This window comes from Eucalyptus grandis, chromosome 9 (assembly GCF_016545825.1).
Source record: "Eucalyptus grandis isolate ANBG69807.140 chromosome 9, ASM1654582v1, whole genome shotgun sequence".
Taxonomy (NCBI): Eukaryota; Viridiplantae; Streptophyta; class Magnoliopsida; order Myrtales; family Myrtaceae; genus Eucalyptus; species Eucalyptus grandis.
In genome coordinates, this window is record NC_052620.1 from 40570027 (window position 1) to 40587095 (window position 17069).

Sequence of the window (17069 nt, forward strand, 5' to 3'; positions counted from 1 at the left end):
CAGCAACAGCAGCACTGTCATCAACTCAATTTGTACTTTAGCATCTATTTCCATGTTGTTTGTTCGAGCTGATAAACCTCTCTAGCTCCTCTGCCGATACGGACTATTTGAGCAAGAACTTTTAAATAAGGATTTGGATTATCCAAATTACTCGATTTGATTTGAAAAAAAAACAAAATTAAGAACAAGAATGAGAGGGGTGGTCTTGGCCATTCAAAGTAGAAATGCGACATCATGATAATAATAAATTGAAAGCTGCTTCAATACTCAGGTGCTAAAGGATGTATTTGGTGATCCATCTTCGCTGACTCACCCCATGTAAAGGTGAAGAAGCATTCAACAAGGACCGCGCATCAATCCAAAGTACATAAACCGTACTTTAACTATGGATAAACCGTCTATTAATGCCAATAATAGAGACGATGCACGACCCGAAAATGTCCGAGGCTGGGACCATAAAGAAGAGCATCGACCTCGGAGGCAGGACTGAAGCCGATGCCAATGCTGTGCCAATGATCCGGTCCACGGAGCACGGATCAGTAGCCAATGTGGCAGGCATAATTCTAAATTCCAAGCTTGAAGTCTCTCTCTCTCTTTTTTTTTTTTTTTTTTCAATTTTTTTACAAGCCTTGCTTGAAGTTTTGAGACAAGCTAACTTGAAGGCTTGAAGGTAATTATTGTACAATAAAACCGGAAACGTTAGCAAGTTCTTGCAATTAAATGAATGCAAAAAAATAAAATAAATAAGAAACATTAAAAATACGGGAGATTTGTGTTGTTGGGTCTGAGTATCGATATTTACAAGAGTCTGTAGTAAATAATTCACTATAATTAAAAAATAAAAATTGTAATTATTTACATGTAAATTAAGTATAAATTTTAAGTGTTTATAAATAAATTAACTCTATTTGGATGAAAAAATTCTCATTGCAGAAACACCGTGTTGACGTGCGTGCGGCCGAAAACCTTGAATGTCGTGCCTTCTTTTCTCATTCGCGTGGCTCTGTTTCTTGAAAGAACGCACGCCTGCCGTCTTTCTTGTTTTTTCCCCGTTTGGCTGCTGCTTTATACAGGAAAGAGAACTAGAGCAAACCCTCCTCTTCATTTTTATTTCTCTGACGGGGACTTACTTTTGGATTGGGACCCACCGAATATTTAAATGCACCTTTTTCGTCGTTCGGATTTCAGATGAGATGTTCACCCAACATCTTCTGTCTTCTTCAGATAATAGATAAAACCAAAAATAGGCTATCAAAATCTTGGTCGAATCTTGGATAGATTTCTCTAACAACGCGACAACTTTAACTCCTCCACGATGTGTCGATAATTCCAATCCGCATCATCCAATTCGATTCGAATTTAATTGATAACTCAAATTCGAGATATAATTTAACAAAAATAATAACTCAAATTGCTTTTAATTTTTCGTCTAAGATAACAAATTGTGATCGACTTTCTATTATTACGTATGAAATTACATTCTCTCTGCTTAAATTGCTCTCCTTTTTCCATCAATTGCTGTGATAAAACCATATTGCTTGCATGGGGTGCATCGGACGAGTATCTTCCACAATCAGTGGCTGAAAGAATTCCAAAGAGGAACCCTTAAATGATCAAACTTAAGGTGATAATAGTGGGTGTGGATCATACGCCACAAGAAGACTGGTAAGCCTCTGTGTACTTTCGGCGCTCTTAGTTCTAGCCTTTTTTTTTTTTTTTTTTTTTTTATGTTTAGTTTTGACAGTAGCCATGTTTCTCAGGCCTGAAAAGGTCGTGGAAGCTTTGTGGATGTTCCTTGCTATGAAGATGCTCAGTCTCGATTGTCTTCCCTGTTAAAGCTTTTTGCTCTTTCTAAATGAAAGAAAATATTATCCAGGACTTATGCCGGAAACTCTATAATTGAATCTCTGAGAAATGCTTTTGTCACCATCAAAAGGAATCTTCTCACATGCCCGTGGTAAAAAGACAGATTCTATCACGATGCAAAAGCTGCATGGGAATTTGTATCTTTCAGTGGAACCGGTATAGTTCTTAACTTACGTGATATGCGGTCAACATAGTATATTACGTTAAGTGGTCACATGTCTTCTTGGTAAAAAAAAAACCACGTTCATCGAACGTTGGCGTATGCGCGGAATGGAGGCATTGGTCAGTCAACGGATAAATCCGATTCATATTCGAAAAAGATTCCGATGTTCCACACCCACAAATATCCATTCTTAAAAGACTCGTGCAGCGTGGATCTCAAAAAATCCCAAAGGCGGGGCGAATTATTCATTCCACTCACTCTCGTGACTTTACTATACTTAGTGACTGTCGAATTGCTTGAAGAACACATGCTCCGGAATCTTTTATTGGATGCATTATTTCTAAACAAATATCATCACTTTTAAAGAACACTCACTTAACGGGAAAATTGTTCAAATCCTAAACCTATTGTACAGTGACTAATTTAATTCTAAACCTTTTAAATGTGCAAATGTATTCCTAAACCTTTAAACCATTTGTCAATTTAGTTATAAACCCTTCAATTACGTCAATTTAGCCCTTAAATTTTTAAGATTTGCTAATTCAGTCCTAAATCTTTTTTACTATTTGCCAATGTAGTCATTTTGTCCAATTATCTAAATAATAGGCTTAGGACTAAATTGGCAAAACTTCACAAGGTTTAGGACTACATTTGCACAGTTGAAGGGTTTATGATTAAATTAGCAAATCATTAAAAGGTTTAGGACTAAACTGACATAGTTGAAAGGTTTATGACTAACTACCAAATCATCAAAAGGTTTAAGATCAAATTGGCACTATTGAAAGGTTTATGACTGAATTAGCTTTCGTTCAATAGGTTTAGAACTTTTTAAAATAATTGAAAGGTTCAAGACTAAATTGGCAAATCGTCAAAAGGTCTAGGACTAATTGATACAATTAAAAGGTTTTCGGAGTTCCAAACTTGACAAATATCCATCCTAAAAGACTTGTGCAACGTTGATCTTAAAAAATCCCCCAAGGTGGGGCGAATTATTCATTCCACTCACTCTCATGACATTACTATATTTTAGTGACTGCTAAATTGCTTGAAGAACGCATGCTCTAGAATCTTTTATTAGATGCATTAATTCTAACAAATATCATAATTTTCGATCGGCACTCAATTAACGGGAAAATTGTCCTAAACCTATTGTTCGACGGTTAATTCAGTCCTAAATTTTTTAATTGTGCTAATTTAGTCTTAAATCCTTAGATCATTTGCCAATTTAATCATAAACGTTTCAATTATACAAATTTAGTCCTAAACTTTTGAAGCTTTGTCACTTCGATCTTGAATCTTTTTATTGTTTGTCAATGTAGTCTTTTCATCTAAATATCCAAATAATAGGTTTAGGACTAAATTGGCAAAACTTCAAAAGGTTTAGGACTAAATTAATATAGTTAAAAAGTTTAAGATTAAATTGGCAAATTATCAAAATGTTTAGAACTAAATTGACACAATTAAAAGATTTAGGACTGAATTGGCATCCATACAATATGTTTAGGACTTTTTGGATAATTATCCCCTCACTTATTTGCTCAAGTGTCAATCAACAAAAACCGTAAGATAGGATCTCGTTTTGGACCTATTGGTGAAAAATAAATTAATAAAGAGTAATCAGAGTAAGAAAAAGAAGAAGAGATCTGTTGCTCGCCAAATCCTCTATTTCCCTCTCTTCTTCCCTAGTGGTTGAAGCATGGTTCCTCGATAGAGCTTATTCATTTAACTTTCCTGTAATTTGACGAAGATAATATAAATGACGATCAAGAGTCCAAAAATAAATAAATAAAATTAAGCAGATTCGGTGGACGGGTTTTTGGCACTTTAAAACCGTGAATTTGGCAAAACTTTTGGAGAAGATGTTCAGGGAAAGAGCTTAAAAAGGGGGAAACATGATTGAGAGAAGGATCTAAAAGTTGTGATAGCTGAAGATGAAAGGTCAGAGAAAGACAAAAGGATCTGCAAAACAAAGAAGGAAAAAGGGAAAAAAGTAATAGTGGCCAAGAAGAGATCTAGCGGAGTAAGCTGCTGGCGATTTTTCCCTGATACACCCAACGTGGCATCTCCATCACCTTCAACTTCTTTGCGAATTGCTTTCTTCCTGCGAGCACCATGGCGATTTATGTCCTGAATCCATTAAAGTCTTTGTGATTCCTTCAAATTAAGCGCAGTTCCTTGTGTTGCACTATTAGACTCGTCACCATCTCAACCTCACTGAAGCCGATTTGACCGGTCCCATTTTTGTTATCTATAAGCTCGGATCTCTCCAGTACTCATCTCGAGCTCGAACCTCTGCATTGCTCATGGTTTTGGAAGAGCATCCCCTCTCTAGAATTTAGGGTTTCATTTTGAAATGAATTTGAGGACAAAAGAGCCAAAAAGAAGATTATCTATGTTGGAATAAAGTTTCTTACATGAAAGCCACACTGTAATCAAAATTTAATTTACAAAGTCATGTAGCAATTCATTGGAATAGGCACTTAAGTGAATGATTTCTCACTAATGTGGCAATTAAGTGAACGCCATATGAAAGTTATGACATTTATGAGGTCATTATCCCCTTTAAATTGTAATATATGTACTTTTGGATGGATAGGATGTCATAATCTTTCGAAAAGTCACATAGCTAGTGAGAAGCATGATATTTGTGTTAGCGCCAACAGTAAAACGCTTTCTCAACGCCAAGAACAGAACCTAGTACTTAAAAGCCCTTCTGTTACAAAATAAGGGCACAAGGACAAGAATCCCAGAGAGTACTGCTCTCTCTGGCAGCCAAAGAGCATGATAATCTTCATTCAACTTGCCAATAACGAAACAAGTATCATATTTGAAACTTGAACACATTGCGGATGTATCCAAAAATGATTTCGATATCAAGCCATGAATATTATAATATGTTGAAGGAGTGGGATTGGGATTATGACGAGGGAGGCCTGGTCATTACATAAGCAAAGGTCTTTCTTTTTTCTAGAACATAGAGAATTTCTCATTTTACTGACATGAAACTTAAATTTTGGATTATGTTGGGGTGTGATTCATACTCCCTATCGACAAGATAGCATGAGGGTCTTGCTCTCCGGTGAGCAAGTAGGAGTCCAAGGGCTGCCTCAGCTAGGTCGTGGGGGCAGCGCCCCCAAGCCACCATAGGACTATAGCTTGAGTTCATATTTTATTGTTAGTTTAGGCTTGAGCCTATGAATAGTTATTGGGTATATATAATTTTTTTCTCTTATAGTTGAGGAATATAATAGAAAGGAGTAAAGTATTAATTATAATAAAATCCTCTGCTGCTGCTGGATGTTTATCTTTCTCGATTAAGGGTGAATCGGGATAAAACCTTTCAAATTCTTTCTTGATATTCTAGCATGTTGGGCGGGCTTTTGTTTGAAAATGAGAAGTGTGTTTTGACTGTACAAGAAGTTGGATTTATCCGAGCATCAAAGCAAACTTACATGTGTCTAGAGAGAGAGAGAGAGAGAGAGAGAGAGAGAGAGAGAGAGAGAGAGAGAGAGAGAGAGAGAGAGAGAGAGAGAGAGAGAGAGAGAGAGAGAGAGAGAGAGAGAGAGAGAGAGAGAGAGAGAAGAGCATCACTTGTCGTTAATTCTTTTTTTTTTTTTTTTTATATGTTCAATCAATTCCTTTTTTTTTTGTTCCATTGCTCTTTTGATAACGTTAATCATTTAGTTGAAAAAGTAAGTGAGATTGTTGACGTGACCACTTAGGGCGCGGTAATGTTTCTATTCTTAGGAATAATCTATATTCAAAAATAATTTTTCTATTTCTGTTCAACCATCTCTCGAGCAAAAGAATGTGTTTGGTAATTGCAAAATTTCTATTCTCGGAATAGAAATGCGTTTGATACGACCCCAAATATTTTTGTTACTTAATTTCTTTTTATTTATTAATAATTTTATTACACTTTTCTCTTTTTCTCTTTTTTTTTTTTTTTTTTTTTTCATTTTTTTTTCGTGCTATAGCCAGTGAGGTTGTCGACCTCAAGGGAGCCTTGTTGGTCATTGGTGAACTTGGGCAACCTCGCCAAGGCCCAACGAGGTCGCCGGGCCTCGTCTAGCCGGTCGTTGACCATCGTTGAGGTTGGCGACTCGATAGGGGAAGAAGAGGAGAAAGAGAAAAAGAAAGAAAAGAAAAAGAAAAAGACTTATTTCTTGAGTTGTTTTTGAGAATAAGAAACAATATATATTTATATATATATTTAATTTATTGTCTCTGTTCCAAATTTATTCTAAGGAATAAAGTATTATCGGGATCAAAAAAAAATTACCAAATGGATTTCTATTTTATTTTTGTTATGGGGTACAAACAAATAAAAAAACAAAGAAACTGAAGCATTACTAAAGGCGGCCTTAAGTGCTATGCTAGCATCATAAGTGACATCCTTAAAAACCTTAACAAAATAAATACATTTTAAAATTCAGGAAAAAAAGAGAAAATTTTGAAATTAGAAAAAAAAAAAGAAAACATAATAAGTAAAATAGAGAAAGAAGAGAGAGAAGAAGCTACAATGGGGGCGGGGCTGGTGCACATGAAGGTTAAGACGTCCTCGTCGCCCGTCGGGTCACCACCATAGTGAGGAAGACCCTTGCTACTCTCTCTCTCTCTCTCTTTTCTCTCTTTTTATTCCACATCGACAATTAATCTAAGTAAAATTGTCGCGGCACTAACTTAGATTTCCAGTCAGCATTTTCATTCGTATATTTGATGGAAGAATAACACAAAATAAATTACAAAATTTAAGAATCAAGTTGAATTAAAAAAGAAGTAATTATAGGCCAAGCCGCATGGGCCAAGCGCATCTTTGGCGCAGGCTAGGTGAGGGCATGTATAGGATCCTGTCCAAATTGACTTGAACCAATCCAAGCCTAAATAACACGCGAGAATGTGACATGTTTTTTTGTGGATAGGTGAGTCTAAGCCATAATTTTGGCCGGGTGTAATGTCTTAATTGGATGCACTTGTTAATCACCTCAAATTGCTAGGAGTGACAGCATGTTTTAGACGACTCGTAGAGGAGGTCTACCGTTAGGCGCTGAGTGAAATGTAAAGATTGAAAAATTTTAAATAATTGAGTTGCAAACGAGGCCAATGCATCTCAATCTTGATATTGATCGACCTATGAGCTTTTTTTTTTTTTTTTTTTTTTTTTTTTTTTTTTTTTTTTTCGGGTGTTGAAAGACCTGTGAGCATAAATGCACCGATTTCAATTCCGCACCCAAAACTTCTCGCTGTGGGGGGATAGTTCAAGAGAGCCAGCTGATACTTTGGAGTAGAGCGGTCCGTTGGAGAGCCAATCCAACGTGGATAATCATCGGACATACATTGAGGGACGAGTCACGTGGGCCCCATCCTATCTCTCTGTTCCTTCGAGGGAAAGCAGACAATTTTGCAAGCTGTTAATCCGCATGTTATCATCCTCACTCCGAGGCGTGAAAAAAAAAAAAATTATACATTTAGGCATTAATCATGTAATATAATATAAAAGCATTCTCCTCACATGCCTAAAATACTGCTCATCAACGCATTTTTCGTGATCTGAGGTTGAAATACCCCCCTCGATAAGGGAAAAAGATGAAAACCAGAAAAATAGTCAATGTCGTATTATGAATAAATCGATTTGATTTTTAATGGTAATTTTCTCAAAATTCTAACAGTTAAGACGAAGATACATGCGAGTGCAAAGACAGAAATTTCAGCACGTCATTCTTATTGACATGAGCGATTGCTACGTATTTTGAAATATGCTTGATATTTTTCGTTAGCACCAATTTATTTACTCATGAATCACATAAACTAATGGAAACAACGCCAATCTTTTAGCCCAAGTATAAACAAGCTAAATGTGCATAAAAAGTATATGCGTTAATATCGAGAAATTATAATACATTACTTCCATTCCAACATTAATGCATCAAAAATACAAGATGAAATTATACTCACTCTCGCTTCCACCGTTCGATTATCCGACTACTGGAACGCCAGTCCATCACTTGTAAATCCGACGGACGACATCAAAAGGCCTAGATATTTGACTGTCGCATGCACATAACCATAACATTCTAATTCATGAAACTCACGCAACTTCCCCTGTAGACAAGCACACTCCCCATTTCACTCATCTCCGCCTCTCTCTCTCTCTCTCTCTCTCTCTCTCTCTCTCTCTCACATAGGCCAACGATGGCATTGCTCTCAGCTCTCATGATGGAGATCGTGATCCCCGTCTGCGCCGTCATTGGGATTGCGTTCTCCCTGATGCAGTGGCGATGTAGGTCGCGCTATAGCGACAACGAAGAGGAAGACCCAACCCAGCGGATAGCTGTTGAAGACAAGTATGCTGAGATAAAGAGTACCATCTCTGAAGGTGACTTTATACAGATCCTTTAGCTTCACAACTTGCCTGCTTTATGGAACTTTTCCTTTTTGCTGCACTCGGGATTGATAGCCGTACATTCTCGAACATTTTAGATCTTTCGGTAATGAAATTCTGCGGTCCCCTTTTTCAATAAAGCTCGTAATCTTTTAGCACATGTTCGATGTCCGAGAGAGAAAAAGGAAGAAACGAAGACAGAGAATGAAGGGCATTTGATTTTCTGGGTTGCGGGTCTTTCCTTTTTGGGGCATAGAGACGTTGTAATTCAACCCCCTTCTTTCTATGTCTCACTCACACTGCCTGAGCAACAGCAACAAATTCGAGTATTGCAATCTGATGATAGCTCAGCGAAATCATGAGTTTCTGCTGCTTGTGGGACGAGTCATTATTAGGGTTTGTCACAGCTGCTAGAGCTTTGAGCTAGGTATCTGAGCACAGCAGAGTATTATATTAACTCATGCGGATCTCTTCTCAGGAAGATGAATGGAATGATGTTGGTGGTCTTCGTCGTGCTCTTGGGCAGAGGGTTAACTGTTGTAGCTAGTCCTTTTGGCTTTTGCCATTCGTCTTCTTTTTCTCAACAAGTTCACCCTTTGTTTGGACTAGGTAAATGCACGTGTTGTGCATGTCACGTGAATGTTTTCGTCTCTTCACTCACCGACTTAACTGCAGGTTCGCACGGGACTGGAAGGCACTTTATTTAATCGCATTCCACGACTAGAATGTTCATAATATACTGCCTCATGTCCGGGATGATTTACGATTAATTTCTCTTCTTAAAAGATCAATTGATTTATTAGCTCAAGAACTGGTTTGAGTAAGTCAAAATTGGTGTTGCATTTGGGTGTATGCACACCAGTGAGACAGATTATATTTGATGATGGTCTAAGGGTGTGCTCGTGTCGTTGAAAAGAATTTATGTGAAAATGATTTTCTAGACTTTGTGATGTTTGGAACGATAAAAATAATAAATTAGTTCAAAAACATTTTCAATAAAAGAAAGTACTTATTCTTAGAAATCAAGAAAAATATTTCTCCTTCCTAATAAGAGGAGTTATTCCATGTCACACGGCGGCAAAGAACTTCAACCAAGCTTAGAGCTTCGATGAATCTCTCTCTCTCTCTCTCTTTCTCTCTATCTCTCTCTCTCTCTCACATCCTCATTTGCTTCCAGAATTTCTTTTCTCTATTGACAAATTCACAAGTCATGTTTTCATCCATAATAAAGTAATAACTTTAATCTGTGATTTATGTCAAGTTGCCAGGCCCAGTTACCCGACTCCCGCGCTCGAGTCATCGGCATCTGGGCTTGAGTCCATTGAGGCCAGGCATATATCTCCAATTCCCACCCTCGGTTTATGGTGGCTGAGCCCAAGAAACCTCAGCTCCTCGAATCGGGACCACAGTAGCTGGGCCCAAGTCCCCATAGGTCGAGGTCTTGTCCCCAAAGCTCAAGTCCGGGTCCTCAAAATTGAGTCCAGGTTCCCGATGGTGGGGCTTGGGACCCTTGAAGCCTAGCCCGAGACCTTGGCATCATGCCTGTGTCTTTGCCAGTCGCACCTCCCTAGTACCCCTGTGCCTGAGGCCAAGAACCCCAATGCTGGGCCCGGGGTCTAATCTCAAGGCCGAGTATTATAAGAGAAAAATTAATCGTTAACAATTTATAAAAGTATTGAAGTTATGAAATTTGATTCGATAAAATTTAGGGCTATCAAATGGGTGGATCGGGTCGAAAGTGGTCTAACCCATGTTGACCATTTTAACTTGTTTTGACCTATTTTTATGCAATATAAATTTTTGACCCATATCCAACCCGACCCATATTACTAAAATACTACCATATTTGACCAAATTTAGGAAAACTTATTATTGCTTCTTTCGTTAAAAATTATATTGCTAAAATACTTCCAAACTATGAAAGCTTGTTTTTTTTTAATGTTATTGCTAAAACTCTTAATGGAAAATTTTTATATATATATATTTTTTTAAATTGAGGCTCTCTTTTTTCTTGAAAAATATTTTTATGAAGTCATTTTATAAAAAATAACAATATTTTTTGACATTTGCCTGAAATTTGAAAATTAATTAAAAATTGGAAAATCTGATTGCATTCCTTTAATTTTTGTAATTATTAAATCGAATTTGTAATTATTTATTATTCTTATTTTAAAAAAATCGATTTTTTTTTAATTTTTTTTCCTTTCCTTTTTTTTATTTTATTTTTCTTCTTCCTTCATCAGTCACCAGCCACGGCGATGGACGGAGAGCTTGAGTCTTGCTAGATCGGCAAGCTTGAGCTTGCCGGATCGGTGAGACTCTTGCCTTGCTAGTCAAGCCTCGCCAGTTCTTGGCAAGCTCAAGCTTGCCCAAGCTCCTTAAAGCCCTAAAAGTTTGATTCTCGTCGGATCCGCAAGGCTTGAGCCATGCCAATTATTGGTGAGGTCTCGATCGGCAAGCTCAAGCTTGCCGTTGCCGGCCATCAACAAAGGAAATGGAAGAAGGAAGAAGAAAGGATAAAAAAAGGAAAGAAAAAGAAAAGAAAAGAAAAGAAAAGAAAAATAAAAAATCATTTTGATTTTTCAAAAATATTTTTATAAGAGGAAGAGAGAGTGTGAGTAAGCCTAATGGGTTGAGTTAATGAGTTGAAAATGGGTCTAAATTCAACCTATTTAGGACCGATTTATTTTAGCCTTTAAGTTTATGACCAATTTAAGATAGTCTCTTCAAAATAAAGTAACTCATATATGATCCATTTATATTTTAAATGGGTTATATATAGGTTTAAGATCCATTTTGACAGGTCTAATAAAATCATATTTAAAATTTGATGATATAGCACATGCAGCCCTTGTATCATGCAACTAATACATTTCTTTTTTCAGAAAATAAAAGCAATCATTTTCAGTTCATTTCAAATTTTATTTGAAAAAAAATATTTTCACTTTCTAGAAAATGATTTATTCGAGCACATATTTGAGAAATGTCAAATCAATTAAGGCTGGTGTGGTAATTTCCATATGTAGTTGGCTTTAGTAGAAGCATATTGTATTGGAAAGGTGAATTGCTGAGGATGTACGACCTTCAATTCCAAAGTATATCTTCACTTCAGTCTGTGAATGTGTTTTAGGTTTTATCATCATACGTTGTAATTTGATGCAGAATATTTCTCATTTTCGTGAGATTGTCATCCTTTAATTATCATACTTGTGACGAAACACTAATTCTATGGGGTTAGTTAAGAATATATAGGCAACGAACCGTGCTTATATGATATAAGTTATATCTCTGAGGTTCTCTTTTGTGTTACATTCTTGCTTCTCCTAACTAAAGTCCTTATATGTAACAACGTTTCATACCTGTTTCTCATCATTCTGATTTGAATAATCTTTCGAACTAGAGCATTATCAGTTCTATTGTGAAAATAATTTTTTTTCTTTTATTTTTTCCAATCACTTTTCCCCTGTTGCAGTTCACCCTTCTCCTCTTCTAGTTCTAACATCTAAGTTCAGTTCTCACTTTAGTTCTGATGTTTTTCCATACTCTCGGTAACCAACCGTTTAATATTGTAGGTCATAATTTGTTTCTACTTTCTTCTTTGTTTGTAATACTTTAATTCAAAATAATGTTTAAGATGTATTTATAATAATATTCTGGGTCTGGGACTATAGACTGAATATTCAGTTCTTTTTATGTCAATTATTTTGCGGAACCAGATACTTTCATTCTTTCATCCCTTTCCCCATCTTGCCTTACTCATTATGTTCTCGTCACTCTTCCGCTGGTTGGATTTAAAACTTACCATGTCCACCTTGCCAAAGGTGAATCGTAACATGAACCATATCATCTTTTGAGTTACTCTTTTGGAGGAGCTGTAGGTTAGGCTTTCTTATTTCTTGGAACTAGGTTCAACAAAACTAGGCAACAGAATAACGTAACTGGATTTAACTAAGTTATACCTTATTTCGTCACACATAAGGTAGAATGCCAAGAATCAGATTTGTTGCTTTATTTGCTTGATAAAGAGGGCTTAATTATCGTTTGTGATTGAAACAGGTGTGAACTCCTTTCTGTTAACGGCGTACCTGTATGCCGGATTTTTCGTGGTTGCTTTTGCGATTGTAATCTTCCTCTTACTTGGCTCCGTTGAGAGCTTCAGCACCCAAAGCCGGCCTTGCAAGTTTGACCCTTCAAACACGTGCAAGCCTGGCCTTGTCGCTGCCGTTTTCAGTACAATTTCATTCCTACTTGGTGCTTTCACATCAGTCTTCTTTGGTTCCCTTGGCACGAAAACTGCTATAAATGCTAACGCGAGGACTGCCTTGGAAAAGAGAAACATCGCTGGAAGAACTTTCAGGTCTGCCGCAGTTGTGGGATTTCTTCTTGCTGCCATCGATCTTCTCGTGCTCTATCTTGCAATCATTTTGTTCAAGTTGTACTATGGCAATGACTGGGAAGGTCTTTTTGAGGCTATTACCGGTTATTTTCTGGGTGGATCTTTCATGGCTCTCTTTGGAAGAGCCAGTGGTGGAATTTATGCCAAGGCTGCTGATGTTTGTGTTCATCTGGTTAAAGAGATTGAGCGAAATAGCCCACAAACTGATCGAAACCCAGCTGTATGTACTCTCTTACTGTAGCTTATCTATTAAGTACATCATTCACTTTTAGTCATAAATGGCGTTGGCCTTAATCATTCAGGTGATTACTAATTATGTTGGTGATATTGTTGGAGATATTGCTGGTATGGGACCTGATCTTTTTGGCTCTTACGCCGAATCATCCTGCGCCGCCCTTGTTCTTGCTTCCATCTCTTCTTTCGGAATGGAACACAATTTCACTGCTATGTGTTATCCCCTGCTTATCAGCTCTATGGGTATTCTCGTTTGCTTGATCTCAACTTTCTGGTGGGAAATCAGGCCTGCATCGAAGAAGGAACAACTTATTATCGCCACAATTCTAATGACTATCGGTATTGCTATTGTTAGCTGGATTGCTTTGCCCTCATCATTCACAATTTACAACATTGGGTTGCCGAAAGTTGTGAAGAACTGGTAAACTCTTTGATGGTACTCTTTACCTTCTGATCCTAAATGGTGCTTTCTTCTAATCTTTGTCGTGGAACATGCTTTAATTCAGCGGGCTTTTAAAGGATTAAGTCAACAGGTTGAGCGTATGCAGTCGCTAATTATGGATATGATCTTGCAGGCAGCTGTCCTTGTGTGTTGGTGTTGGTCTTTGGGCAGGGCAAATTAGTGGGTTTGTAAATAAATATTACACCAACGAAGACTTTAGGTATTAAATTTGCAAAATTGACACTCCATTGGTTTCGCGGAAAAAGTGGCATTTCTAAAAATTGTATTTCAAGAAGCCATTTTCTAAGAAAATAATCATTTTTTCCAGTATTCAGCTAAAATTTGAAAATGAACTAAAAAATATTTTCCACCCTTCAGTAAAAATCTTTTCCTAACATGCACTCATTTTCAATAATTTTATATTATTTTTAATTAATTTTTAAATTTTTAATCTTTTTTCCCTTCCTTTTTTTTTGGCTTTCTTTCTTTTCTTCTTCTTCTTTTCTTTGACCTTGGTCGTGGACTTTGGCGACAGCCTGAGACACCGTCGAGCGAGCTCTAGTGTCACCCTAGGCCGGCAAGGCTCGAGCTCACTAGAGGTCGGTAAGGCTTGAGTGGCGACTTCGGGCGAACTCGACTTTGCCGATTAGGTGATGTTTGAGCTCACTAGTGGTCGGTCGTCGGCCGTTAACTAGCCAAGGAAGAAGAAGAAGAAAAGAAAGGAAAAAAGAAAAAGAAAATGAAAAACTCATTTTAAAAGAGAGAAAAATAAAACATAAAAATAATAGGAACATGTGTTTGGTGAAAGAAAGTGAGATGGAAAAAGTTATGAAAAATGTTTTCTGAAAAGTAAAAAATATTTTCCTCACTTTTGAAAAATATTTTACTCACTTTTGAAGGTATTTTTTTTTCAATAACGGAAAATGTTTTTTTTTATTAATTTATTTTTCATGAAACAAACATTAGAAAATTTTAAAAATGTTTTCATAGAAATTATTTTTCGCGAAATAAGTAGATGTTATGAATTTTTACAACTGTTGATGATCATGTTCTGACCGGGCAATGATCCTCATTTCAGCAGCTGTCTCCAACATGGTGAGGATGCTGCCAACATCATCTGCAGCTGTCTCCGAGATGATTCTACCACCAGTTCCTGCAGCTGTCTCCGAGATGATGCTACCACCAGTTCCTGCACCTGTCTCCAATATGTTGCTGCCGACAATTTCCGCAGCGGTCTCCAAGCCGCTCTCGAGAATGTTAGTGTTGCCCTTGGCTCTGTCAGTATCCCATTTTTTGCCGCCGTTAGCATTTTCGTGAGTTACCATCTTGCTGCCACGTATGGAATTGCTGTGGCTGCCCTTGGGATGCTATGTACCGTTGCCACTCGATTGGCCATAGATGCTTCCAGTCCCATCAGCGACAATGCCGAACGTATTGCTATGATGGTTCGCATTGAAGCCCCTGAAGCTGACGGCAATACTACGGCTGCCATTGGAAAGGTACAGTAAATCCATTGCATGTGAATATAGTGTCGACACTGTCCTGTTGTCCCGCTAGTGGCTTCTTTTGATAAAATCCATAACACAGCAGAGGAAAGGGTGTCTGTGCGTAGGAACTTTTCATGATATCACAATCACGTCATCCAGCATCAGTGCACATTGTCCAATTATTTTCTTTTTCACCATAAATGACAAAATATTACGTTAGTTATGCGAGTCATTTTGGATTCTTGGTGGGGTGGCATAATGTTTGGCTAAAATCGCCTCTCTTTCCTTCAGTTGCTGCCTTTCATTTATCGTTCTCAATATTGGCCCTGCTGGCAAATTCTACTTTCCTGTTGTTTACATCTAATGTTAGATGGACCTTTTTTCGTTTCTTATCTGGTATGTAGGGATTTGCCATTGATTCAGCTGCCCTGGTGTCTATCGCTCTGTTGGGTGCATTTGTGAATCGTCCAGCAATGTCGTCTTCTGTTGATGTTTTGACACCGAAGGTCATCGTCGGTTTGATCTTGGGCACCTCGCTTCCTTACTGTTTCTCTGCTATGACCATGAAAAGTGTGGGACGTGCGGGATTCAAGATGGCTCTTAAGGTCCGCGAGCAGTTGTTAGAGTTTGGGCCAGAGCACATTGGGATTCGAAGAAGACCTGACTATGCTGCATGCTTCGAAATTTCAACTAAGGCATCTTTCAGGGGGGTGATTGGACCTACTGCCCTTGTCATGTTTACACCACTTATCATTGGGACCGTCTTCGGTGTGGAGATGTTGTCTGGTCTTTTGGCTGGCTCTCTCGGTTCCGTTGTTCAGGTAATCCTTATCAAAGCGATCAATGTCTATCTTTTTTGATAGTTTGCGTTGCTCAAGGTATGTCTCTGTTGAGAATCACCACCTCTCTCTTCCCTTTCCAGATATTTCTCGCTTGGCCTTGATAATTCCAGAATAAGATAGTCTTTTTTCATCCAAGCAAGTCGTAGTGTAATAATAAATTGCCAGTGATGTTTGTATTGGAATTGTCTGGAGAAATATGAAAGTCGATTAGTTGACCGACTTTACAACCTATAAGTAGGAGTGATTGCTCCCTTGGGAGAGTATTTATGTCATAGTAGGTGGCGTGAGTGGAGAGTGTAGTGCAGGAAAATAGTAGTTCCCATCGCGTAGGCATAGGAGTCTACAAAAGGAGTTTGTGTAGAAAAGCAGGAGCGAGTCCCAGGGCAAGTGCGGCTATGAAGTACAGCAATTTCTTGATTGAATGGTTGTTAAAAGTGGGTAAAGATATTATAGTTTCTTCATTGTTGGACAAAACTCGAGTTGGTTCGTGAACTGTTGAGTAATGCTCTTATCATCATATTGATGATATTGTGGGAGCTTCACATTGATTGTCTCCTTTGGTTGTAGTATTTTCCTGATGAATATTATTCTGTGGGTTTGTTTTTGAATAGATTGCGATATCAGCATCCAAGACTGATGGAGCATGGAGCCAAGCGAAAGAGGACATTAAGGTATGCAGCTGCTCCGACTGGTCGACAGCTAGTTTTTGTCAATTATACTCTCTCTGTGGTGGTTCACTAACCTGCTGAGAAAACTTGTCTGGCTCAACAGATTTTTTTCCTTAAAATCTTGAGTTTGCTTTCAGGCTGGTGCTTTGGAGTATGCCAAGACCCATTGCTCAGAAGAACCGATGCTTCTCAGAATTGCTGTAGAAGGAAAGACCATTGGCGGTCCATGGAAGGACACTTCAGGCCCGCCACTCAACATCCTCATCCAGCTAATGGCAGTGGAGTCGCTCGTGTTCGCTCCCTTCTTTGCTAGTCACGGTGGTCTGCTCTTCAAGTTTCTCTGAGGGAGGAAACAGACGACTTCCCTTCTGTAGCAATAGTAGCAGCGCTGTCATCCACTCAATTTGTGCCTTAGCATCTATTTCCGTATTGTTTGCACGAGCTGATAAACCTCTCTAGCTCCTCCACTACTTCAGACGATTCGAGCAAAAACTTTTGAATAAGGTTTGGATTATCCAAATTACTCAGTTTGATTTGAAAAAACAAAATCAAGAGCAAGAATGTGAGGGGTGGTATTGGCCATTCAAAG

The 17069-nt window shown here is 37.9% G+C and overlaps 1 protein-coding gene across 1 annotated transcript; it reads left to right on the plus strand.

The window, feature by feature from the left end:
* Positions 1-8221: 8221 nt before the first annotated feature.
* LOC120288320 (pyrophosphate-energized vacuolar membrane proton pump 1-like) lies at positions 8222-16850 on the plus strand. The gene is made up of 8 exons (XM_039302224.1): positions 8222-8405; positions 12468-13027; positions 13110-13462; positions 13617-13703; positions 14670-14982; positions 15375-15791; positions 16424-16483; positions 16618-16850. The coding sequence occupies exons 1-8, from the start codon at positions 8222-8224 to the stop codon at positions 16822-16824; spliced, it is 2181 nt and encodes a 726-aa protein (XP_039158158.1). The 3' UTR covers positions 16825-16850.
* The last annotated feature ends 219 nt before the right edge of the window (positions 16851-17069 follow it).

Coding starts and splice junctions, on each gene's coding strand:
- LOC120288320 (XM_039302224.1), top strand. CDS start 8,222: ATGGCATTGCTCTCAGCTCTCATGATGGAGATCGTGATCCCCGTCTGC. Junction 14,983..15,374: donor CTACGGCTGCCATTGGAAAG/GTACAGTAAATC, acceptor TCTGGTATGTAG/GGATTTGCCATTGATTCAGC. Junction 15,792..16,423: donor CTCTCGGTTCCGTTGTTCAG/GTAATCCTTATC, acceptor GTTTTTGAATAG/ATTGCGATATCAGCATCCAA.